This window comes from Mustela putorius, unplaced genomic scaffold (assembly GCF_011764305.1).
Source record: "Mustela putorius furo isolate JIRA1106 unplaced genomic scaffold, ASM1176430v1.1 tig00003870_pilon_pilon_pilon, whole genome shotgun sequence".
Classification (NCBI taxonomy): Eukaryota; Metazoa; Chordata; class Mammalia; order Carnivora; family Mustelidae; genus Mustela; species Mustela putorius.
In genome coordinates this window covers 857,187-883,158 of record NW_025422022.1, presented here as the reverse complement: position 1 = coordinate 883,158, position 25,972 = coordinate 857,187, and the positions used below count along the sequence as shown (strand labels likewise).

Here is a 25,972-nt window from a genome sequence, read left to right as displayed (position 1 = left end):
GGAAGCAGCAACACCCCAGCCGACGCACTCATCTCCCTGCCCTCCCTTCCCCTCCTGCACTTGGTCGCTTGTTCAGTATTAATGCCGCAAAAAAAGACGTTAAAAACACAGCGAGATTTCTGCCTTGGGAGGCCAACAGAGAAGGGAGAAGGAGCTTAGACAACTGGGAATGACAACAGCCGGCATGTACTTGGGAATGCCTGGCCCAGCCTCAGGGACACCAGCACCCCGTCTCTGTTGATGTGCCCTTCCTATCCCCGTGTCATATCCTCCCTGAGGCTCATGTAGGTGAGCCTGCTTGGTGGTGGAGGCAGGATTCGAACCCAGGCCCACAGGTTCCTGGCCTGTGCTCTTAACCAGCGCTCTCTGGCCCAAGGAGCAGGGGGCGTCTGGTAGCTGCTCTGGCCTGTGCACGTGGGCCTGCTGAACTAGGCGGCAGTTGCTGCCCGGCTTGACCCCACTGAACCTCTGGGCCAGGAACAGTGCCAGGCCTGGGGACCGCCAGGAAGGGCCTCCGCTCCCTCTTTGGCAGCATGTGAGGAAACTATTGCCCCTGGGGAACCTGGCTGACCTGAGCTGAGCAGAGAGGCCACAGCCTCCTCACAGAGAAAGTGAGGGAGAGAGCCAAGGGGCTCGGGGACTGGGGGTGCAGGTCAGGCAGGTGCAGGGGCCAGGGCTCAGCTAGAGGTGGGAGGGAGCCCTCGAAGGACTCTGAGAAAGGGAGCGGCATGATTCACTCCACATTCTAGAAGAGTCACTGTGTCACCAGTGAGGAAAGAGCCCCAGGGAGTAGGAGAAAGCAAGACATGCCGGTTAAGGGAGTGTGACCCAGACTGGCCGAACTGGAAGCCATGGGGCTTGGGTGCAGCTGGACAGAGGAGGCCAGAGACAGGGAAGAGTCTGGCTACTCCCAGGCGCTGGCTTTGCCCTGAGGTCAGTGTGTCCCACCTCTCCCCACCCAGCACGAGGGCTGTGAGGAACCCCCTCCCGTGAGCAGAGGTACAAGGCCTTTTCTTATTTGGGGCTGAGAGAAGGGAAAGAGAGCAGTGCCTTTCATTGTTGCTACGGAACGTGACAAATGAGGAAGGGAGAATCGCCCCCCCAACATTGTCCCAAGCATGCACGCATGATTGTCAGTCTTTTGTTCCACTCTTTGAGAAAAAGTGTTTCTTTTCTGTGCTCCTTCATGTCTTGACCATCAAACGGATTCATCCGCTTTACGGTGGCCCTTAGGGACAGCTGTTGACCTGGGGAGCCCCAGACACTGAGTCCCCCCTCGTTTCTGTCAGTCATGTGGATCTAGGACTGGCCAGCCAGAGGGCCTGCTGTAGACAGCAGGGACTGTCGGTTCACTGTTGACAGCAAGGCCCTGGGAAGGCCCCAGGAAGAGGGAGCCCACTGCTGAGCCAAGCAGAGCAGAACCCCCGCCCCAGCCTGAGCAGCAGGGGGTACAGAGGGGAGGCCTGGGTGGCTGCCCCACACTGGAAGCTTTGGGGGTTTGTGTTAAAGGACACCCCAGACCCCACAGATAGAACAGTGTTGGGTTTGGTTGTTTTTTGTTTTTGTTTTTTTTTAAGATTTACTGCAGTATAATTTACATACTATATAATGCATGCATTTTAAACATACAAGTCAATCATCTTTGGCGCCATCATCCCCTTAAATCCAGATATCAGACATTTCCATCACCTCAGAGAGTTCCCTCCTGGCCCTTTGCAGTCCTCCCTGTCCCCACTCACAGCCCCAGGCAATCAGTAATCTGCTTTTGGTCTCTGTAGATCTGTCCCCCACCCCCCCAAACGCCCCCCCCACTTTTTCGAAATTTTGTATAACATTAGTATAACATTTTTGTAACATGTAGTATAACATTTTTGAAATTCCCCACACTGTGGCAGGTGTCAGTGCTACAATCCTTACTGTAGGGTACTGTTCCATTGTCCCGGATGTGCCACAGTTTATCTCACCAGGTGGTAGACGCCAGGATTCTTTCGGATTTGGGGCTATTATAAATAATGCTGCAGCGAATATTCAATTCTGAGTTTCTGTGGGTTCTAGGTTTCCTAGGCCTCATGAGAGCGGAGTTCTCATTTAACTGTTGCAGATACTGACAAGTGCTTCCACGGCCGCTACCCCTCTTTCCCTTTCTAGAGGTGGTGGTTGGGGGTCTCATTCTCTGTGCAGCCTCACGAACACTTGTCACTCTGGTTTAAGATTTTATTTTTTTATTTAAGAGAACACAAGCAGGGAGAGTAGCAGGAGAGGGAGAAGCAGACTCCCTGATGAGCAGGGAGCCCAATATGGGGCTGGATCCCAGGGCTCCGGGATCATGACCTGCGCCCAGGTGCCTCCCATTATCTGCATTTTTGATCATTGCTGTCCTGGTGTGTGTGAGGTGGTATCTCATTGTGCTTGGGGTATGCATCTAATGGCCAGGGATATTGTACATCTGCTCGGGTGCTTTGAATGTTTTATACTTTGTATAGTGTCTTTGAAGAAGTGTCTATTCAAATCCCTGGCCCATTATTTAAATTGGTTGACGGTTCTTTATATATTCTGGATACAGATCCTTTTTCAGACATCCTCAGTAACTATGTTCTCCCAGTCTGTTTTTTCTCTTTCCATTTTCTTCAGAAATAAATAAATAAATAAATAAATAACAAAAATTAAAAAAAAAAAAAACTTCTGCACTTTAGGAGAACAAGTTGGTTTTTTTGTTGTTGTTTTTGTTTTGCTTTGTTTTGGGGAAGTCCTATTGATCATTTTCTCTTCTAGATTCTGCTTTTGGTGTCATATGTAAGAAATCTGTCTCACCTAAGATCACCATTTCCCTTTGTATTTTCTTCTTAAAAGTGTTACAGGTTTAGCACTTACATTCATGTCAGTAACCCATTCTGAGTTCATGTATCATGTTACATAAAGGCCCAGCTGCTTTCTCTTGCGCCTGGATAACCAGCCACTTGTTGAAGGACTCTTTTCCCTATTGAATTTGCCTCTGTCAAAAGTCAGCTGACCATGAATATGAGTTTGACCATGAGTATGACCATGAATATGAGAGTTCACTTCTGAACTCTCAGTTGTTCCACTGATCTGTCGATACACCAAGACCACACTATTAATATAGCTTTACATGAAGTTCTGAAATTGAGACAATAAGTCCTTGAATTTCGCTAAGTTTCAAAATTGTTCTGGCTGTTCTGGGTCTTTTGCATTCCCATCTAAGTCTTGGGATCAGATTATCATTTCTGGGGGGGGGGGTACATATCATCTGGAAATTTGACAGGGATTGTGTAAAACCTATACATTCCACCTAAGATGGAAGAATTGCCATCTTAACGGTACTGGGTCTTCCAATCCATGAACATGGACTGACTCTTCATTTATTTTATATATCGGATTTTCTCTTTCAAGAGTGATTTATAGTTTTTAGTATGCAAGTCCTGCATTTTTTTTTTTTTTTAGATTTTCTTTGAGAGAGAGCGAGTGCGCATGTGCACGTGTGAGTGCAGGGAGGAGCAGAGGGAGAGGGATAAGCAAACTCTGTGCGGAGCACGAGCCCAATGTGGGCTCAATCCCATGACCCTGAGATCACAATCTGAGCCAAAATCAAGAGTGAGATGCTTAATTGACTGAGCCACTCAGGTGCCCCAAGTCTTGCCTTTTTTTTTTTTTTTTTTTTACTTATTTCTAGGTATCTTCTTGTTCTTTTGATATTATGATAAATGGGATTTTCTTAATTTCATTTTCACCTTCTTTGTTGCTGGTGTGTAGACATATAGTTGACCTTTGTCTGTTGATCTGGTGTCTCATGCCCTTGTAGGTCAGTTTTTTGATGAGGCAGAGCCACCTGTAGTGCCAACCAAGAGAACCAGAGGCTCCTCGAGAGCCTGCCGCAGGAGCCTTCTGCCTAGGGGCATCCAAGAATAAAGGTCTCCTCACTAAAGGGTGGGGGCACAGCTCTTAAGCAACTCCAGTGGAAGCTCTTCTTTAAACCGACCAAGATCCACACCCCCCACACCCTCTGCCCACTGGTGTGGGTGTCCGCACTCTGATGGGAAGCAGAGAACTCCACTCCCCCTTCCTTAAGACCAGCCAGCCCTCCCTGGCCTGTGCACTGCATGACACAGTGGGGCCATGACTTCCTGTCATGTGGACACCACGGTCCACTTTTCTGCAGTCCAGCACTGCACTGCTTCCCAGAGACCACCAGACACCTTCTCCCCCAAAATACACTTATGTCAAAGGAGAGATGTTCGAGTGATGATGGACTTTTTAAATGTGTATCTCCTAATCTCTCTGGGACTCTGGTAGGTTCCCCCAAATAGCAGAGGAGTGGAGATGAATGGCGCATGCTCTAGGCTCCCACTCAGTCACAGCATGTGGCCTCTGGCACTGCAGCTCAGAGACAGGACCGCTTCCACTGGTGGTGTGCAGAATGATTTCAGGAAATATACGGGACACAATAATGAATAGGAACTCACAGTGAGAAAAAGTGCCATCTTTTAAAGTATCTTCCAGTCTCTCTAGTTCTGGCTGGAGAAGATCTCTGTGAGTGCTGGCAGGTCTGTCACATCCTCTTTAACCCGCTAATCCACCTCCCACCCGCCCACTGACCTGTTTCAAATGAAGAGCAAACTTTGGGAAATAGTACAGTTTACTAGTACTGTGTCATTGCATATTATTTATGGCGAGTGCTTTCCCATTTACAGTAGTATTTTAACACTGCCTTTCGAAATAAAGTAAATGTTGAGCTGGCGAGAGACGATGTTAACTAGAAGCAGTACAAAGATAGCCAAGGCGAAAGTGGTCTGGGATATCCCACAGGTGGGATGCGCTCGGGGTTTTGGGCGGTGGGAGGAGGGGTCCTGCTCGAGCCAGGCCCCAGCTGGCCCCGTGGTCCCACTCACGTGGCCCCACTCTGGGAGGGCCCAGGCCCCCCCACGGCCGTTAACCACGTGTGCCTGTGCTCTCCCCACAGGTGCGGCGGGCTGGGGCTGGTGCTGGCCAGCGCGGGCTTCGGCATGCTAACGGCGCCCATCATCGACTTGCACAACCAGAAAGGCTACTTCCTGCACCACATAATTTTTGCCTGCTGCACGCTCATCTGCATCATCTGTATCCTCCTGCTGCCTGAGAGCAGGAACCAGAACCTGCCCGAGAACATCTCCAATGGGGAACACTACACTCGGCAGCCGCTCCTGCCCCACAAGAAGGGGGAGCAGCCCCTCCTGCTCACCAACGCCGAGCTCAAAGACTACTCCGGCCTCCACGATGCGGCCACTGCAGGGGACGGGCTGCCTGAGAATGCCACGGCCAATGGCATGAAGTCCATGTAGCTCTGGGCACGGCCTTCCCTATAGGGGGCACTGTGGGCACCGGGGACTTGGGGGCTGTTTGGGCACAGGTTTACAGACCGGGGACCAAACACGTGGCTGGGGGGCAGGAAAATCATGTTCTGCTGCTGCTGCCGTGGATCCCAAGACCGTCAGCTGGTGTGGGTAAATTCTGTCTTTCCAGAACTTTAAGGATCATGTATGAGGAAGCAAACTCTTTGAAAATAACCCTTCAGACTTTCTTTTCTGCCATGAAATGTTTGTATTTATTTTGGTCATTTTTACGAGAAGCACTTTATTCCCTTTCCTCTAACTGATCTCGAAACAGAACCACCTCCTTCGGAAGAGGGACACGGTTGCCAAGGAGAACGCTGTAAGTAGCCAGCACAGCGGCCCTGGAGGTCACACCATGCTCGCCCAGCACCCCACTGCGGAGCCAGGGGTCACTCACTCTGGGCCCACGCCCCACGAGGCCGCCTGCCTGTGTGCGGACAGACTGACCTGTCATGGAGTGGCTCCATGACTGCATTGTAGACAGAGTGAAATGTAAATGAGTAGGATTTTGCTAGAGAGTCTGTGTATGGTTTTTAAAGGGTTTTTGTGTGTGTGTGTTTATGAGGTAAGAGCTTCTGTTCCATGTGCTGGGGGAAAGCAGCTCCCAAATATCATTAAAACCAGCTTAGTCTTTCCTTCGAGATCATCCTTTTGTACTTGACGCTGGAAGCTCCTTGGGGTAAAGTGTAAACATTTCACCAGAAATCCTAAGTAACGAGGGGTACTAAGGCCATGGTTTGTCAACATGGGTTCTCCTGGCCGAGCTCACCACAAGCAAAGGTGTGGAGAGGTGAGGCGCGGTAACGTCAGTCATACTCCTTCCCGGGTTTAGCTCCAGCAAGAAAGTCCCCTCTGTCACACTCGGCTTCCTCGCCAGCACAACCTGAACATGAGGCTACTTTCTGAACTGAAAACCAATAGGAAACTGACAGACCACTGAGGCAAGCCCACAGGAGCGAGGGGTGCTCTCCAGGACACGGCCCGTCACCCACATCTCGAGCACACGCCGCGTGGAAATCACCAGCCTGGATGACTGTCCGCTCTCACTGACTTCACACTGACAGACTGCAAAGCCTGTGGGAGCCACTCCCCCACGCAGCCCTGCCTTTGCCTGCTTCCTGCTTCCTGTCACTTCTGTCAGCACGGAGTGGGGGGAGGGCAAGGACTCTCACAGGTGAGTCCACCCGACGTCTGGCCTCTCCAAGCATCAAGACCAGTTGAGAGAAAGCAATAACTCACCAAAGTTCAACACCCACCCCGCCCCCAACAGCCAAGGGTTTTCTTTGTGTTCCTCATTGCGTCCCAGACAGTGAAGGCTTCGTCCTGCCTTTCCAGGTCAGACTTTCTGCGCCTATCTGAGGGGCGCATCATGGGAGACATGGAGGGCCTCCTCAAGGACATCCAGGGGCCACGAACAAACAAGCTTCATTGGTGCAGGCAGGCACTGCCTTGTAGCAACACAGGCACCCGATTTTTTGGACAGCCTGGTTTCTTTCTAGAATTGTCCACCTCTGCACTTTGTGACACATGTCTTTGCTGTAAGCTGTGTTCTTCCTGGGAAATTGTGGTCTTGAGTCTGTGCAGCAGTTAGGTGACTTCCAATGGACAGCTGCTAGAACTCAAAAGGGCCAGGAAAGAGGCTGACGAAACTTCCCTTTCTCCCCGTCCAGCTTTCCAACTGGTCTGTTCGCAGTCCACCCACCAGCCTCCTCCAAAACTGCTAGACCCCAGTACGACGGAATGAAAACAGTGTGAGGAGGTGAGCAAGCTTGCAGGCATGCACGATTCCAGGGAGTAAACTGCATTATCTGTTTCATCACTGGTGCCTGGGAACAAAAGCCTCCTGGCAGTCTCTCCCCAGCTCCAGCTGCTCCAAGCCCAGCTCATCCGCACCTCCCTTCATCTCTTTTAAGTCACTTTCATTCCATGTTTCAATGTTAGTCCGCATTCACCTTAATTTGAGATCTTTACATCTCTGCAGCCTTCGTGTGCCAAACTTGTGGGAATACCGTTTGCCTTTTTCAGAGTACTTACTACAGAGCCACCGTGCGGCAAGACCCAGTAAGCGCAGGCCACTGGGCGGGTGGGAAAGTGGGAAGGAGCCTGCGTGGCCCCCGGGGCCGTACCTGGCCAGGTATATGTCTGCATCCCTCACCCCAGGGCCAGGACAGCCCACTTGCTGTCCTCCAGGACTTGGGCATGTTCGCTCGCCGTCTGCACGGACCTTTTATGAGAACCGTCCCAAAGCTGTCGAGTGCCATCAGTCATCTCTAGCCAGGAAGGCAGAGGCGAGGCATGGCACATACAAAGTCCTGTTCCTCGGTCTCTGATCTCCATGTGATGGGACAACTGTAAAGACCAGTCCAGAGGAGACAGCCGTCAACACTGTCGCTTCAGTGATCCGGACTAGAAGAGAAGCTAGCTATGAGGGCTGGGCTCTTGGGACCAAAGTCTAGCAGATGTGAACATGGCTGACTCACCAACAAAGAGGTCCCACAACTCCTCTCCGCAGGCTTAGGCTGAGCTCCTGCTCTGTTGCTGGTTTGGCTTCGGGATACCTGAAGCTCTTAAGGAACAAACACCTTTATGAGATGTAGACAAGGCAGGAAAGGTTCCATGTGGGCCGAGCTCAGGGCGATCCCATACCAAGTGAGCGAGGCAGCAGGGGCCCCCCAGAGTCTGAGCCGTCTGCACCTGCCCTGCTTGGTAAGGGAGGGGTCTGCAGCCACCAGCTCCCTGGCGCAGGTCAGTAACGAATGGACTCCTCAGTCCTATTTCCTTCGTGCTTAGTGAGGAAACACTTCTCAGGCACCTGCTACTTCAAGTCGGCTTTCCCCACCACCTCTACCCCTCCACCAGCTGCCCGGGGAGACATCCCAAGGTACGTGCTCCAGCTTCCTCCTCTGCCACCCACTCCTGCACCCTGCTATCCTATCAGGGAGCTGTGATCCCCTTCCAATAAAAGTTATGCACAAATGTGAACACCTGAGTCAGGGCTGGATACTTCTTCATTTTGTTCTCTTCCAGAAGTCAGCAGTAACACCACATACCCGAAACGTTAGCGCCCCAGACAAATAAGGAAACCTTTTTAAGCGCTTTATTTTCTAAAAGAGTAAAATCACATGTGACTAGGAGAAGGGGGCTGGTAGGTTTGTTTGGCCACAGAAGAGAAAGAGAGCAAAACTAAACCTCATAAAGGAAGTAACTGCACTCAAACATGACCACTTCCTAGAGCCAAACAAGAAATGACTGAAGTGCCATTAAATGACCTGTGTGACCATCGCATCGCCCGGCCCCTAAATGGCGCGCGGGTGCACAGCACGTGCTGGGGGAGCCCACACTTCAACTCTTAAAGAACACCTCACTTCAATGTATTGTGTGTTTTGGAAAAGCAGTACAGTGTGTTACGTGTAGTGGGGAATACTTCCCTCCCTCTGTCCTCTCGGCAACCCCCACATCTGAGGTTTCTGTGTAAGAACCGTGTTACTGTACGTGTCGACCGGGGTTCCTCTGGAGGTGCTCGTTCATAGCACAAGCCTAAACTGAGTTCTGAACTGTCGTTCAAAGCTAAACGTCTGCATGATGTCACATCTGTTGTACCTTTGGGGAAAATTTGTATGTAAATGTACAGAAATAAAAAATGTTGCCCCATTAACAAATTTCCACTGGAATGTCTTCCCTACCTCATCTGATGGTATCCAATGAAGGGCATTTCACAACCATTGACTACAAGTAATAAAAACTCTACCTGTTTATGCAGCTCTCACTGTCCCTACTTCAGCGCCTCTGTAAACCGAGTCTTTGCTCTCACCCCGAGGGAACAGCGGGCGGCCTCTCACCTCGCTTGCAGGGTCCTAATCTTAAAGGCAGGCAGAGGCAGAGGTCGGATTGCATGCAAACTGTTCCCTTAGAGATGTTCTCAGACCACCTGAGAAGCAAGGGCCATCAGCAAACTGAAGAGTTCTTTCCTCATGTGTACTGATGTCCTGCTAACCCATGGCCTGATGGTTCCTAGAGAGGTCAAGAGAGGACTCTCTTACACTGTGATTCTGTGAGGAAGTTCTGATAACCCAAAACTCTCTTCTTTAATGTAGTATTTTTTAACAAGAAAACACTATTTCTTTAATAAAGTATTTATACCAAACTCTTCTCTCCATAGCCCTGATTTTGTGTTACTTACTCTTCTTAGAGAGATGCCCACTGTGCTTCCAAGCTATGTGGTGGCCGCGGCCTCGGAGGTCAGCACAGGAAGTCTGTAAAGGAGGCAAGCATCTCGAACCTCAGACCTGCTCCTCTCAAGTGCCCTTATGTCTTGGCCAAAGTGTAACCACCCCGGGCTGCCTACCACAGGCTCCATACAAGACTTATGCCCCTGCATGAATCCTGTTACAGGGCCCTAAACAATCCACCACCAGATGGGCCTTGAAGATTAGAAAGTTCTTTGCCAGTGGTTCTCAACCTCGCCTGTACTGGGCAGCATGTGGGGAGCTTTTCAAATCTGCCAAAGCCTGGGCCCCAGGCCCTCTGAGTCTCTGGGGAAGGGCCAGGCATGGGCAATCGGTGAAGGCCACCTCCAGGGATTCGAACGTGAAGCCCGAGTTTAGAAACCCAGACCCATGACATACTGGCTTTTAGAAAGGAGTGTGAAAGAAAATTTGTAGCACGTGGAACTAGGGATCGGAACCCACTACAAGTGGCAGGCAGAAAAAGGCTAAGGTAACCAAAGCAGGTGCTTGGGACCTTGGAGAAAAGAAAGACAATGGTAGCGAGATGAGCAAGAAGGAGTTAAAGCACTTGGACGCATAACAGTGAAGTAGAGAAATACCATAACTGACACTGGATTGCCATGCCGCTTACTCCATCTGCGAAGCATGTATATATATATTTAACAATAACAACCTAATAATAATAACCCAGCAAGGCAGAGATTATTCCCAATTTACAGGTGAGGAAACAGAGAAGGTAGAGACTTCACCAAGTCCATAAATCCAGTGAGCAGTGTGGAGCGGGGCTTGAACCCAGGCCCAAGGGAGAACACAGCAGGAACAGTGGTGAACAGCCGCGCCAGGGAAGGGCTCGGCGGGAAAGGGACAGGAAGAAGATAATCTGACACGTATTTGATAAAGACTTAGTACCTTACCTCTAATCGGGAGTGTACACAGCAGGATCATGACTAATTTACCTCTTTCCTACACTATAGATTAGCCCTCTGCAGTCCCAACAAAATCCCATTTTAAACCCTGTTCCCTATTGCTGAGCAGACACACACACACACACACACACACACACTTGCCTGCCATTTTGCTCTTCTTCTTCCCCAGAGTGATGGATTGCAGCTTTCTGGCCCACACTCTGGTGAGCGGAAGAAGGAAAGTTAGATTAAGATTTAAAAACAAAATGTAAACACATTAGCCTAATGACAAACAGTGAAATTCAATCCCTTTATTTCAATGTATATTGTACATAAGTTACAAATCCTCACTTCTGCCACTCTGCTAGAACTTTTCCGGAAAAGCCTCCATTTCTTCCTTGATCCTGTTTTCTACCAGTAATGCGAAGTTACTGTCTGTGTTTTGAAGGTTATAGCTGACAAACACCTGTTTCTTGGTCTTCCTGGCTAAAAAGACAAAACACATCGGCACAAAAGTGACTGAAATGCCTGGTGGTTGTGTGTGCGTCACATGTCCCGGACAGTGGAACCATGCCTGGGGAAAGAGAATGGGGTCACAAGGGGAGAAGAAGGTTCTGGTGTTTAATGCTCCTCACCGGCAGTGGCTGCAAACGCAGACCACAGTCACGCAGACCCCCTCCCACTGTCCACAGCACTGGTTCTGCAAGTGCGGCCCCAGTCAGCTACAGCACCTGGAACTTGTCAGAGATGCGGATTCCCGGGCCCCACTCGAGACCAGCTGAGCTAGAGAGGGAGCGGGCAGAGCCAGAGATGCACAAGCCCTCAGGAGACCTGAGGAATACTGGAATACAGCTGTTCTACCTAAGAAGTTGGCTTGCTTTGTTTTTTGTTTGGTTTTGTTTTTACTTTTGTAAAATAGAGATAAAAGTAATTAAAATAAAATATTTAAGTTCTCCTTCAGTACCACCCTCTCTACTAACTCCACTCCTTTCCCAGAGATAATCCTACATGTCTGTACATTCACATCTAGATAGCACACACACATGTCTATGCGTGTGCACACACAAACATATGATTTTCAATTTGATGTTGGAGACGTGTGTTAGCCCCTCTCTACGGAACCAATAATAGTTGAAGTGCACTGCTCCACTACAAAAATCAAGCCCAGTCACATGTCCAGAATCGTAACACATGTTGGGCAGGAAGCCTGAAACCAGTTCAATACTGACCACGCCAATGCTGGGGCCTCCCCACTCGGACTCCCCACACACACAGGGCCAGTGCGAATGCCCACCCCCCGACAGACATCAGATGACCATGCCAGCCCTGTCATATGAGATTTGGAGAGGGGAGACTGGCACAGCCAAGTCACAGCCTGCTCAGTCTACTGTCATCCAGTGGCAGGCAATTCCTTGTCCCAGGGAGAGGCCACTCTGATTCCAATCACTCTACTTGCTAAGACAGAATCTTCAGGGAGCAAAACCAGGCCTGCCTGTACCGTCCACCCAGCAGACCCAGCTCTGACCTCCAGGTTGCACTGAGTAAGGGCGCCCCATGTACACCAAAGCCCTCCAGTGCTTCTGGGGTTACTCTGAACCCACTTGGTCTCTTTTCCTACTTCCTATCAGCCCCCATGTAAGATACTGTTTCAGGACACCTCTCTTCCCCTTACCCCTCTAGACAAGTGATGCATTTTCAACTGCAGGGTCCTGACCTAAGCTCGAGAGGACCAGCACAGGACGGGGAGGCGCTGGACGGCTCCTTCATGATCCCAGCACCCATCCATCCCCAGTCCCTTTGGCACTGCCAGCAGCCACATCACACCACTGACTTTTCCAGCCTTTTCCGTGTGCTCGTCCTTGCTGGGGAATAGCTAAGGGCTGCCAGGTTTTGCTGATACAGGCAAGAGACAACCCTTCATTAAAAGCTGAGTTTAATAAGTTAGTGAGGACATATTTTTTTTGTCTAGGTTCTGTTTCAATTTATACAGATTATAATCAATAGATGTAAGCCACACAAGAAAAATATTAATAAAAAATATCATTTGCACAAAACAAACAAACAAAAAACCCAAAAAATACAAAGAACAAAACAAAAAAATACAAACTAGTTTTGTGCATACAAAGTGCTAGTAGGCTTCCATTTTAGGACACCCATGAGCCCATCTTACTTTATTGGCATAAACAATTTATTTGTGGCACAGCAAACAAGCTCCCACCAGCCTTCTCTAGCAGAATCTGTCTCCCGCCCTACGGCAATGCCCCCAGTTTCCCAGGTCTATAAACACGAGCACCCTGTGCCTCCCCTTGACCAGGTAGGGTGTGGCACAGTATGTCAGCCCTTCAACACTGGCGGATGCGAAGGAGCAAAGTGGCGTCTCATCTTCAACTTCCTTTCACATGGCCCCGAAAACATAACAACATCAACATAGGGAATGATAACACCTGGGAATCTGGGGGAAGGCTAAGCAGGAATTCCCTGTACCTTTGCTGCAGATTTTCTGTAAATTTGCAATGACTTCCTAATAAGATTACCTAAGTAACTTGTTCATTGGCTGACTAGCGCACACTAGTTACCAGCCAGGTTCCTCTGACTCCAGCCTAAAGAAACAGGACAGCGGGTGCTCCTATAACACTACAGCTGCCCACGTCTGCACCCTCCGCAGGCAGGCAACTCTGAGCAGCAGGTCTAGAATGACCAACCCTCACCTGGGCCACCATGCCCCTATCCCCCTCCACTGTGCGGCCACACTGGTCACACTGGTCACACAGGGGCTGCCTGGAGTGCCTAGCATAGAAACGCCCACCGAGCAGGGGTCAGGTTGACAGAAAGGCCAGCACCACTCAACTACCCACTCCCCAACACCAGGGGGATTAAAAAATCCTCCTCTGCCTCCACCTCCAGCGCCCGGCACGTCCTGGGCACCTGTGGGGAGCATTGGCACCTGTGATGGAGGAGGAGACAGATGCTGCCCCGCTGTCCCATGTCCCAGGGCGCCCTGCACACTGGCAGGAGCAGGACCCATCTGTCCTCACCTGAACCACTCAGCTATTCTCAGGAAGCATGTGTCCGAGGCGTGAGAGAGGGTGGAGCCTTCAACCTCCCTCTCTTATCACCCTCTCAGCCGCACTCAGGCCAGGCCCGTCTCCCCTCTCACCAGCTCTGCACGACCACCCAAAGAGTGAAGGCCAGCACCCCCTGCGCCGTGCTGGCACCCCGCTCCACAGGCTCGACTGCATCACCAGGAGGCGACCCCGAGCCCCTGCCTGAGGGTTACTGCAGGCATCCCTCTCCCTCTCCTCCTGTGAGGACGTAATGCGCTTACAGGAGAGAACTAAGCCACCTTGTCACCCACCGGCCTGGACTACAGCCAAGGCAGGACGTGGGAGCCCCTCGGGAACATGCTGGCCAACGCAGTGGTCAGAAACACGGGCACCAACAAGCCCTCCTTAAAGAAGACCCAACATCAAAGCTTGTACTGCTCTTTCCGTGTGAGGATGCTTTTCTTCTGAAGGGCCGGGCCTCATGGTTCCATGGAACAGCGAGCTCCCCATCCCGTTGCTGCAGCCCCCACCACCAGTACGTACCTAAGCGCTGCGCGAGGCCAGTGGAGGTGGTGTCAGAAGTGTCTCCGAGGAGGGAGGTAGACACAGGGATGGAATCCTAAAAGGAAAACAAACGACACAACGACACAACGCTGCTTTCCCATCAGCCAAGCAGCTGCGGCTGCAGATTCTTCCTGAGGGTGGTAGGGGCAGGTTCTGGGACACATTTCCCAAGAGAAGGAAGCTCTGGCATCTGTGTGGACAGTCAGGTAGGCTGACCCTCTACTGCATGAGTCAGACAGCAGGGACAGACGAACAGCAGTCACGAAAGCTGGCATCACAGTGCTGATAGCAAGTTCTGAGACGTATTTTACATAAAAGGCTTACTTTAGTGTTGGAAACTCTAAAGCATGCTGAATGGCCACATTACAACCAAGAGATAAGTAAACAAGATCATTAAGGGCATGGCTAATCACAGAGTCTGGGGGCCAAGTGCCTCTGGGTCCCTCTTACCCCCAAGTTAGCCATCAGCCCAGAGGGCAGGATGCCTATCTCCTCATCTGAGCCTGTAAGAGAACACACAGCTCCATTCCCCTGAAGGGGTCTGGGCCCTGCCAGGTGAACAAGGGCCCTATGAATTTGCAGAAGGGCACCAGTCAGAGCTGTCCAAATAAAGAAAATAGGAACAGAGTATGTTTGACCAATCCTCATTTCAGATAAGCAGTAAAACTAAAAAAATAAATGTGGCCCTTTTGAAATATAGAAGAAATCTGACCTCTAATTACTATGGAAGTAATCTTCCTTACCATTAAAATTCCTAGCTTCAAAGAAAAAACTCACTAGCCTAAAGTATGGTCAAAATTACTTTTATAACATACAAACCTTCTAAAAGAAATAGCACTTAGTAGAGTCAAGTACAGAGCACTCAGCACTCAGAATAGTCAAAAAATTTTTTTTTTGCCTTTCACTCTTTTTTTAAATTATCTTTTTAATTTAAATTTTGGTTCACATTCAGAGCAATACTGGTTTCAGCAGAATTTAGTGATTCATCATTTACGTACAACACCCAGTGCTCACCACAACACGTGCCTTCTTTAATGCCCTTCACCCATTTAGCCCGTCCTGCACTGACCTCCCTCTAGCAACCCTGTTTTTTCTCTGCCATTAAGAGTCCTTTATGGTTTGTTTCCTTTCTCCCTTTTCCCCCTTCCATAATGTATGTTCATCTGTTTTCTTTCATAAATTCCACCTATGCATGATATCATATATTTGCCTTTCTCTGACAGACTTATTTCACTCAGCATGACACCCTCTAGTTCCACCCAGGTCATTGCAAATGCAAGATTTCATTCTTTTTGATGGCTGAGTAATATTCCATCGCATGTACCACATCTTCTTTGTGGATGAGTGGTTGAGTACATCCACTCACCCACTGATGGACATTTGGGTTCTCCACAGTTTGCTATTGTTGATAATGCTGCAATAAACATTGGGGGGGGGGCATATACCCCTTCAAATCTATGTTGCTAGTAGTACCTCTACTAGTGCAATTGCTGGGCTATAGGGTAGCTTGATTTTTGACTTTTTGAGAACCTCCATATTGTTCTCTACAGTAGCTGTACCAGTCTGTACCACCAGCAGTGTAAGAGGGCTCCCCTTTCTACACATTCTCGCCAACACCTGTTGCTTCTTGTCTTCTTAATTTTAGCCATTCTGATAGGTGTGAGGTGGTATCTCATCATGGTTTTGATTTGTATTTCCCTGATGATAACTGACCTTGAGCATCTTTTCAAGTGTCTCTTAGCCATCTGGACATCTTCTTTGGAAAAATGTCTATCCGTGTATTTTGCCCATTTCTTAACTGGATTACTTGTTTTTTGGGATGTTGAGTTTGATAAATTCCTTATAGATTTTGGATACTCTTTATCAGATATATCATTTACAAATATCATTTGCAAATATCCATTCCTTTTAGTTTGGGTTGTTTCTTTTGCAGTGCAGAAGCTTTGTATCTTGATGAAGTCCAAAAAGTTTATTTCTGCTTTTGTTTCACCTGCCTCTGGTAAGAAGTTGCTATGGCCAAGGTCAAAGAGGTTGCTGCCTGTGTTCTCCTCTAGGATGTTGATGGGTTCCTATCTCGCATTTAAGTCTTTCATCCATTTTGAATTTATTTTGTATATGGTATGAGAAAGTGGTCTGCTTTTACTCTTCTGTGTGCTGCTGTCCAGTTTTCCCTATACCATTTGTTAAAGAGACTGTCTTTTTTTCCACTGGATATTCTTTCTTGCTTTGTAGAAGATTAGTTGACCATATAGTCGTGGGTCCATTTCTGGGTTCTCTATTCTGTTACATTAATCTATTGGACTGTTTTTGTCCCAATACCATACTGTCTTGATGATTATTACAGCTTTGAAATAGAGCTTGAAGTCTGGAATTGTGATGTCTCCAGTTTATTTTTCTTTTTCAGTATTGCTTTGGCTGTTTGAGGTCTTTTGTGGTTCCATACAAATTTTAGGAATGTTTATTCTGTGAAAAATGCTGGTGGTATTTTGATAGGGACTGCATTACTGTGTAGAACCTTTGGGTAGTATAGATATTTTAATAATATTTGTTCTTCTAATCCATGAGCACGGAACACTTTTCCATTTATTTGTGCCTTCAATTTCTTTCGTTAAGTGTTCTAGTTTCTAGAGTACAGATCTTTTACCTCCTTAGTTAGGTTTGTTCATAGGTATCTTATTGGTTTTGGTGCAATTGCAAATGGGATCGATTCCCTAAATTCTATTGCTGCTGCTTCATCATTGGTGTTTAGAAATTCAACAGATTTCTTCAGAGTCATTTTATATCCTGAAACTTTGCTGAATTCATGTATCAGTTCTACCGATTTTTTGGTGGAGTCTTTCACATTTTCTACATAGAGTATCATGTCGTCTGCAAATAGGCAAAGTTTGACTTCTTCTTTGCCAGTATGGATGCCTTTAATTTCTTTTTGTTGTCTGATTGCTGAGGCTAAGACTTCCAGTACTATGTTAAATAGTAATGGTGTGAGCAGCCATCCTTGTCTTGTGCTGACCATAGAGAAAGGCTCTCAATTTTTCCCCTTTGAGGATATTAGCTGTGGGTCCTTTGCATATGACCTTTATAAGAAGGTATGTTCCATGTACCCCTACTTTGTTGAGGGTTTTTATCAAGAATAGATGCTGTATTTTGTCAAATGCTTCTTCTGCATCTACTGACAGAATCTTGTCCTTTGACAGGTTCTCATCCTTTCTTTTATTAATGTGGTGTATCACATTGATTGATCTGCAAATACTGAACCACCCCTATAGCCCAAGAATAAATCCCACTTGATCATGGTGAATAATTCTTCTAATGTACTGCTGAATTCAATTTGCTAGTATTTTGTTGAGAATTTTTGCATCCGTGCTCATCAAGGATATTGGCCTATAATTCTCTTTCGTAGGGTTTGTCTGGTTTTGGAATCAGGGTAATGCCGGCTTTGTAGAATGAGTTTGGAAGTTTCCCTTCCATTTCTATTTTTTTGGAACAATCTGAAGAACAGGTATTACTCTTCTTTAAATATTTAGTAAAATTCCCCTGGGAAGCCACTTGGCCCAGGACTTTTTTTGCTGGGAGATTTTTTTTATTATTGATTCAATTTCTTTGCTGATTATGGGTCTGTTCAAATTTTCTTTCTGTTTCAGTTGTGATAGTCTGTAAGTTTCTAGGAAACAGTCCATTTCTTTCAGATGGCCCAATTCATTGGCATATAACTTTTCATAGTATTTTCTCATAACCATTTGTATTTCCATAGTGTTGGTTGTGATCTCTCCTCTTTTGTTTGTGAACTTATCTCTTTGGGTCCCTTCTTCTCTTTTTTGATAAATCCAGCTAGGAGTTTACCATTTTATTAATTCCTTCAAAGAACCAGCTCTTAGTTTTATTAATCTGTTCTACTGGGGGATTTGTTTCTGTATCATTATTTCTGCTCTAATCTTTATTATTTCCCTTCTTTTGCCGGCTTTAGACTTTGTTTGCTGTTCCTTTTCTAGGTACTTCAGGTGTAAGGTTAAGTTGTGTACTTAAGACTTTTCTTGAGGTAGCCCCGTATTGCAATATACTCCCCTTTCAGGTCTGCCTTTGCTACATCTCAAAGGTTCTGGACTGTCATGTTTTGATTTTAATTTGCCTTCATGTATTTTTTTTTATTTCATCTTTAATTTCCTTGTCAACCCATTCATTCTTTAGTAGGATGCTCTTTAGACTCCATGTATTTGGGATCTTTCCAAATTTTTTCTTGTAGCTGACTTCAAGTTTCATGGAGTTTTGTGGTCTGAAGATATGATCTTTTTGTACTTCCTGAGGGCTGATTTATGACGCCATATGTGAACTATTCTGGAGCCTGTTCCATGGGCACTCAAAAAAAAAAAATGTCTATTCTGCTGCATTAAGATGAAATGTTCTGGATATATACTTTAAGTCCATCTGGTCCAGTGTGTGACTCAAAACCACTGTCTCCTTGTTGATTTTCTGCTTAGATGATCTGTCCACTGCTGTGAATAGGGTGTTAAAGTCTACTTCTATTATATTATTACCAATGAATTTATGTTTATTATTAACTGATTTGTATATTTGGCACTCCCAAGTTGGGGGCATAAATATTTACAACTGTCAGATCTTCTTGATGAATAGACCCTTAATTATGACACAATGCATTTTTTATCTCTTGTTATAGTCTTTGTTCTAAAATCTCGTTTTTCTAATATAAGTATGGCTACCACGGCTTTCTTTGGACGTCCATTAGCATGCTAGATAGTTCTCCATCCCCTGACTTTCAATCTGCAGGTATCTTTAGGTTTAAAATGAGTGTCTTCTAGGCAACAGACACTTGATTGGAGCATCTAGTCCATTTACTTCAGAGTGATTATTGAAAGATATGAATTTAGTGCCACTGTGTTACCTGTAGAGCTGGTGTTTCTGGTAACATTCTCTGGTCCTTTCTAGTCTTTGTTGCTTTTGGTCTTTTTTTCTCCACTTAAAGAGTCCCCTTTAAAATTCTTACAGGGCTGGTTAAGTGGTCACAAACTTCCTTAGTTTTTGTTTGTATGCGAAACTCTGTATCCTATTCTGAATGACAGCTTTGACAGATAAGGAATTCTTGGCTGCACATTTTTCCCCATCCAGCACAGTGAAGATCTCCTACCACTCTCTTATGGCCTGCCAAGTTTCTGTGGACAGATATGCTGCAAATCTGATGTTTTCCTTTTTAAGTTAAGGACTTTTTTTCCCCTTGCTGCTTTCAGGATTCTTTCCTTGTCTTGTATTTTGTGAGTTTGTCTATGATATGCCTTGTTGATGGGCTGACTTTTGCTGAATTTAATGGGCGATCTCTGTGCTTCTCAGATTTTGAAGTCTGTGTTCTTCCCCATTTTAGAGAATTTTAGCTATAATTTGTTCGAATAAACCTTCTATCTCTTTTTCTCTCCATCTTCTGGGACTCCCATGATACAAACATTATTACGTTTTAATAAGTCACTGACTTCCCTAAGTCTACCTTCATGATCCATTACTTTTATTTCCCTCTTCTTATCAGTTTCATTATTTTCCATAATTTGATCTTCTATATCACTAAATTCGCTCCTCTACTTTGTCCATCCTCGTTTTTATGGCTTCCGCTTAGGATTGCATCTTTGTTTTACCATTTTAAATTTTGGCCTGACTAGGTTTTAGTTCTTTTATCTCTGCAATAAGGGATTCTCTTGTGTCTTTTATGCATTTTTCAAGCCCAGCTAGTATCTTTATGATCACTGTTTTAAATTCTAGCTCAGATATCTTACTTATATCTACATTCATTAAATCCCTGGTTGTGAGTTCTACTTCTTTTTCTTTCTTCTGGGGTGAATTTTTGCATCTTGTCATTTTGTCCAGAAAAGAAAAGAAGACAGAAAAAACAAATAAATAAAAGAACAAAAAACAAAGAAGAAATACCCAAAAAGAAAAGTAGATCTTGGGTGTGTTTTGGTCTGCTTGTTAAAAGAATCTAGATTCAAAAATTTAAAAATAAATAAATAAAATCAAAACAAAAAAATAAAAAATATATTAAAATACATGTAAGTTAAAAAATAATAAAAAAAGAACAGAAAAAAAGAAAATAAATAATTTTAAAAAATAAAGAATAAAAGGAAAAAGGAAGCTAGATCCTATTTCCCCTAGAGCTGAAGCTTTGCAGTACTGTCTGATTAGTAGACTTGGTACCAGCCAGTTGTTTGTGCTGGTCTTCTGGGGGTAGGGGTTTGCTGGGCTGATTCTCAGGTGGCTTGCCCTAGTGGAAATGGGGCACCTGGACACAAGAGAGCAAGGCAGTGTAAGCAGACCAGCCTCCACTAGGTGGTGCATTTTGCTCCCTGAAGGCTTTCCTTCAGGTCAGGATGAATATGGTGGTGACCCACACACTAGCCCTGGAGCTGAAAGTTCACACCCCCACTCTTCACTGAGCCCTCACGGAAGAGCAATCAATCACCCCTCATGTATCCAGTTTCCATCAGAACCGGGCATTCACCCTGCCTGTGTCCAGGCTTTTTTATCTCAGGCACATGACTTAGTTTCAAAACTCTCCCACAGCATGGACCCACACTGTTCCTCTCGGGGAGGGTCCCCCCACGCTTTTGCCATCTGTCACCCTTCCCAGGAAAGCAGTCTTACCACAAAACTATTTTGCAGTTTACAGCAAAACAGCAGGAAGCCAGAACCAAGCCCTGCTGCTCTCAGCTAGCATCCCCACTCCTCTGGCAGGAAACAGCACAGCACCTTGGCACCACCCATTCCTCCTGCAACCCAGGGAATCCTCAGACCACCCTGTCACTCCTGGCATTCTGCCCTGCTTCACCACCTGAGCACCTTTTAGCCAGAGACATACCCCACAGTAGTGGAATTCTAAAAGTTCAGATTTTGAACTCTGCTGCTTAAATACTTTGTGGTAACCTCCGTAAGCAGGCTCCCTCCCTGCCTCTGTACCCACAGCTATATTTTCCCAAGTCAACTCTCCACACCTACTACCTTCCAAAAGATGATTGCTTTTCTACTTGTAGACTTGTACAAGTCTCTCTTGTACTTGCTCTCTCAGACCTCAGACTGATCTCTTGGGCCTTCAGAATGATGTGATAACTAGCTGTATTCAAGGAACAAGACAAGCCCCTATTCTTCCACCATCTTACTCCTCCCTGCCAGGAGGCAAGATTTTTAGAGGAACAAGCTTGTGTCACCAGAGGCTCTGGGGTGGGCACCCCTCCCCCAACACTGTCCAGGAAGAGACCAGTAAACTGAATAAACACCTACTATGTGCCAGATACTGTGAGCAGAGCACAGATCAGAGACTGCTCCTTGTCTCCTAGTGGTTCAAAGTCACTTCAAAAGGAGAAAGAATTTGTTCGGTCTATAAGAGATGATCAAAAAACACAGGATAAGAATGAAAGCATTTACTGCAAGCTTTTTTGCTGAAAAAAATAACAAAACATGAACTCAATTAATGAATTTGCTGTTTACGAGTTTCAAGTTCAATATTCAGCTGTATGCTAATAATATTTACAGTTAAACTTTTAGAGACAGAAAATCTATCTTAAGGTGATCATTTCCCACCAAAAACAAGACTGAAAACCACATATTGTAACCCTTTGTGCTTGATTATTTCCAAAAATCATACTATGCCCAGCTGATTTCCCAGGCACACACATGCTTAGACAGCGTTACTGTGGCTGGAGCACCACTGTCCACTCCAAGTGCGACCAACATGTCCTACATCATCTGAGCACATAGGGCCATATATCATCCTTGTTCTATAGCCCATCAGTGCTGCAAAGAGACCACATGACACAAGGCAAGGCAGCTGGAGGAGCAGAAGAGTGATGTGATTTTATTCTATATGGTCTTATCTTACATGTGAGGGTTGAGGGGGAAGGAAGGAGGGGGAGATATCAGAAACCCTTTGGTGCCACCCTCCATTGCATGGGCCAGAAACCTTTTTCTAGGAAGGGCCAGAGGATATATCACTTGGTTTTTATGGACTACCAGGTCCGGTTTTAACCGTTCCACTCGGCCAACAAATTACAAAAGCTGCGACAGACATTACTGAATGGATGGGCAGAACTAGGTCCCAAGAAGACTTGGTTACAAAAGTAGAAGGCAGGTCATCCCTAAGACAGGTTTGCCAAGCCCTGTTCCACAGGACTCTTGTGTCTCCTGCTTTAAGCTATGGTCTACACTTCTCTCTAACTGGAAAGTGCTGCTCTGGTGCTAGAAGACAATGTACAAGTATACAATGTGGCCAATGAGTAGGACTGCACTTCTGACAGGTCTGGTAACTCAAAGTGGCCCCTTTTCCCTTTCCTACCTGATCTGGGTGGAGTGTGAGCTTCCAGCTGCAAAAACATACCCTACCAAGAGTTATGACTACCAAATGGTCAGACTGCCAAAGCGCACCAAAGCAGCCCAAGGGAGGAATCTTGAAACTGATTCAAGGAAGCAATGCCTGGTCTCAACCAATGAGCAGTCCTGGACCCCATGTTACCCCCAGGCTTACCCACTGTGTACACCACAGTCAAAGGTCTAGGAAATAAAGAAGGTGAGGCAGTTTCAGGGCACCACAAGCTCCAAACACACAGCCCCACCCACAACCGTGCGCCCCTGCAGGCCCTTTACCTCTCCTCCAATGAAAGAAGGAACTACCATCTGCCCGAAGGCCCAACTGCCAGTACCTACCAGAAAATAATAGAAAACCTGCTCAGGAAAGGAACAGCAAGAAGGGAAAAAGCAGAAGAGGGATACTGTGTGAAGACATCCAGAAGTCCCATTCAGAGGCTGTCTCCTTCCTGAAGCCTTGCCCAGGTCCTGCCTGATGGCTCACTCCTCTACTACCACAAGGTTCCCTTAGAGATTACAGTCCTCACTGCCTGCCAGGCTGCAGGTTATTGGTAGCTGTCCCTAGCAAACCTGGAGTTCCCTGACTGGGGCCTCATTCATTCCTTCAACAATTTAATGAGCCACTTGTCAGAAGCTAAGGTTACAAAGACTCATAAAACAGAGGTGCCTGGGTGGCTCAGTGGGTTAAAGCCTCTGCCTTCGGCTCAGGTCGTGATCCCAGAGTCCTGGGATCAAGCCCCACATCTCAGTGGGGAGCCTGCTTCCCTCTCTCCTTCTCTGCCTGCCTCTTTGCCCATTTGTGATCTCTGTCTGACAAATAAATAAATAAATAATCTTAAAAAAAAATAAAAGACTCATAAAATAGACAAACCTCACCACCACCACCACCACGGATACTGATAATAAATTACAGAAGGAGCAACACCTGGGGACACACTGCTAAAAGCAGCCACGAAGCCTGTGAATTGGCAGGGAGGACAGGAGCAGGGGAGATCTACGAGGTAACAGAGCCTACAGGGTTACTGTAAAGTCTCTGAACTGTGCTCTGAGGGTATTTCTTGAAAGGTCTGGAGCAGAGGAATGACAATATCTGATTGTTATCTGCTGCCCTGTAGAGAACTGGCCATAAGGCAGTGTTGTAGGCTGAATCATGTCCTCCAAAAAGACAAATGCACATCCTAACTCCTAGCACCTATGAATGTAACTTATTTTTATTATTAGAAATAGGGTCTCTGCAGATGTAATTAAGCTGTAATTGAAAGTGAAGTCACACTGAAATAGGGTGCTCCCTTAATTTATTATGACTGGTGTCTTTACAAGAAAAGACACAGAGAAATAGACACACAGAAAAGAAGGCCAGTGACATTACTAGCTGAGACTTGAGTGATGAAGCTGCAAGCCAAGGAATGCCAAGGACTGCCAGCAACACCAGAAGATGGGAGAGGCATGGGAAGATTTCTCCCTAGAGCCTCCGGAAGGACCAGACCTGCGGACTCCTTGCTTTCAGACTTCTGGCCTCTGAACTGTGAGAGAATAAATCTTAGTTGGTTCAAGCACTTTGCACAGCAGCACTAAGAAATGAACACAGGCAGCAAAGGGGGAATCCAGCAGGGACCCAAAGAGATGCTGCAGGTTGGCCCAGGGTGGCAGGCCTGAAAGGAGGTGATGGGTGCGCAGAGGCCCCTTTGAGACAATCAATTTGAACAATGGAAACCTGAGCACATAAAAGGGCCCACAGTGACCTCCAACCCTTTGGCTGAATACAAACAGTTCATCAGGGGACCCATCTAAGCCCTAGCTAACCAATGGGTTACTTACACCCCAAAACAGGTACCAAGAAAGGACAAACATTTCATACGTTCCCATACCTCCTGGCCTTCTCCCTTAACTACAGTTCCCCAACACCAAATCCTGGCAGACAGTCTCTCCCTTGCTGTGCTTCCCGCTGCTCCCTTGAGGTGCATTCAACAACCTCTGTCTCCTTTCTTCTGCCTGGGGCCAACTCTTTCACTGACCCTACCAACTGCCTCCACCTGAAGGGGTCGCCCCACAGGCTGGTTGGATTCCCCCCAAGTTTTGATGGACCGCAGCGCCTACAGACTTACTGACACTCCCATGTGGGGAGTGGAAAAGAGAGTAATCAAGGCTGGAATGGAGTTTCCACAAGAGAGATGGGCCAGCTGTGAAAGAAGGTCTAAGGGAAGAGGTTAGGAGCTCGGTCGTAAAGAAGTCTGGTGTGAGATGCCTATTAGACTCTCAGGACAACACAGGAGTTCGAAATTCAGGAAAGGAGTCTGTACTAGAAACAGAAAATTCGGTGTGGTCAATATAGGGAAGGCATGATAACGAAGAGCTGGATAACCCCAGGGCGCGTGTGTGACCTGAGAGCAGAGGTCCCGCGATGAAGCCCCGGTGAACAACTACTGAGAACGGCTAGAAGAGCCAGCAGCGGGAAGCCCGCCTGAAAGGCAGAGGAGGAGGGTGGAGAGGCGGGGCTCGCCGGGGGGGGGGGGCGAGGGGGGGAGGGTCCACGCGCCGGCCTACCGCACCCCGTTCTCCTCCGGTGGTGCAGGTCCGGACCAGACCCCGGTTCTCTGAGACACCACAGTAAGAGCTCCGGGGAGCCCCTAGTCCCCCTGGGCCCAGGAGAGACCTGAGGGCCACGCCCGCGCACCTCGGGGGCCGGAACCCCCTCTGGTACCCCACTTGCGCCGGGACCCTCGGTTGCCCTCCGTCCCAGCCCCCGCCCCCACACCAGCCCGCCCCCTTGGGCCTCCCACCCCCGACTCCGGTTCGGCCTCCCTCGCCGCGTCCCCCGTCCTCTCCCCCCATCCCAGTCCCGGCCCCCTTCAGGACCTCCGGACTGCGTTCTGGCCCCTCACGGTCCTCTCCCTCGCCCCGGCCCCGACCTGCACTCACGTAGCGGTTGCACATGGCCACGGCGAGGTTGCGCAGGTGCGGCGTGGCTCCCACCCACAGGAACAGCGAGTCCGTCAGCCGCATGACATGGAAGTGGACGAGCTGCTCCCACAGCCTCGCGCTGAAGTTGTGCAAGGAGACCTCCCCGCCCGCGGCGGCCGGCGGCCCCTCCATGCCGCCCCGCACGCCGGACCCCGCTAGCGGCCGGAGTCCCGCTGCCCGGCGTCCCGCTGCCGGCCGTCGCCAGCCCGGTCAGACCCAAGCAAGCGAGCGCCGAGAGGCCGAGCGCGCGCCTTCACTTTCGGTCCTGGGACGCCGGCAGGGCGGGCCCGGGTACGAGGAGGGGCTAGCCCGGGGTAGGGGCGGGGAAGGGGCGTGGCCAGTAGTGGGCGGGGCCGGGATGCTAGCCCTTGGAAGGTAGGCCGAGCCCAGAATGCGCGGTTCCCGCCCCACCGCTCCCAGTGATAAGGTTCTCTGAAAACCTGGGGTCACCAGCGGCAAAGGGCAGGGCCGGCGTCGGGGAGGGGGAAGGACGGAGGTGACCCGAGGGTGTCCAGGGCACCGGGCAAAGCTCGCCC

General features: G+C 47.9%; 1 protein-coding gene and 1 long non-coding RNA gene across 4 annotated transcripts in view; one reads left to right on the top strand and one right to left on the bottom strand.

Moving 5' to 3' along the window:
* Positions 1-9,139, top strand: part of SLC22A23 (solute carrier family 22 member 23) — a 171,812-nt gene extending 162,673 nt beyond the window's left edge. The window contains exon 10 of the mRNA XM_045067025.1: positions 4,976-9,139. Coding sequence (XP_044922960.1) covers positions 4,976-5,333 — 358 coding nt within the window. The 3' untranslated portion in view covers positions 5,334-9,139. The remainder of the gene's footprint in view (positions 1-4,975) is intronic.
* PSMG4 overlaps positions 1-25,721 on the bottom strand; it is a 36,097-nt gene extending 10,376 nt beyond the window's left edge. Inside the window, exons 1-3 of one of the 3 annotated variants that reach the window (XR_006602601.1) lie at positions 25,395-25,721; positions 14,103-14,178; positions 10,812-11,089 (exon numbers count right to left, since the gene is read on the bottom strand). This is a non-coding gene — a long non-coding RNA (proteasome assembly chaperone 4). Of the gene's footprint in view, positions 1-10,811; positions 11,090-14,102; positions 14,179-25,394 lie in introns of those variants that run through there. The other 2 variants (XR_006602602.1, XR_006602603.1) reach the window with 2 other exon arrangements.
* Between the last annotated feature and the right edge of the window lie 251 nt (positions 25,722-25,972).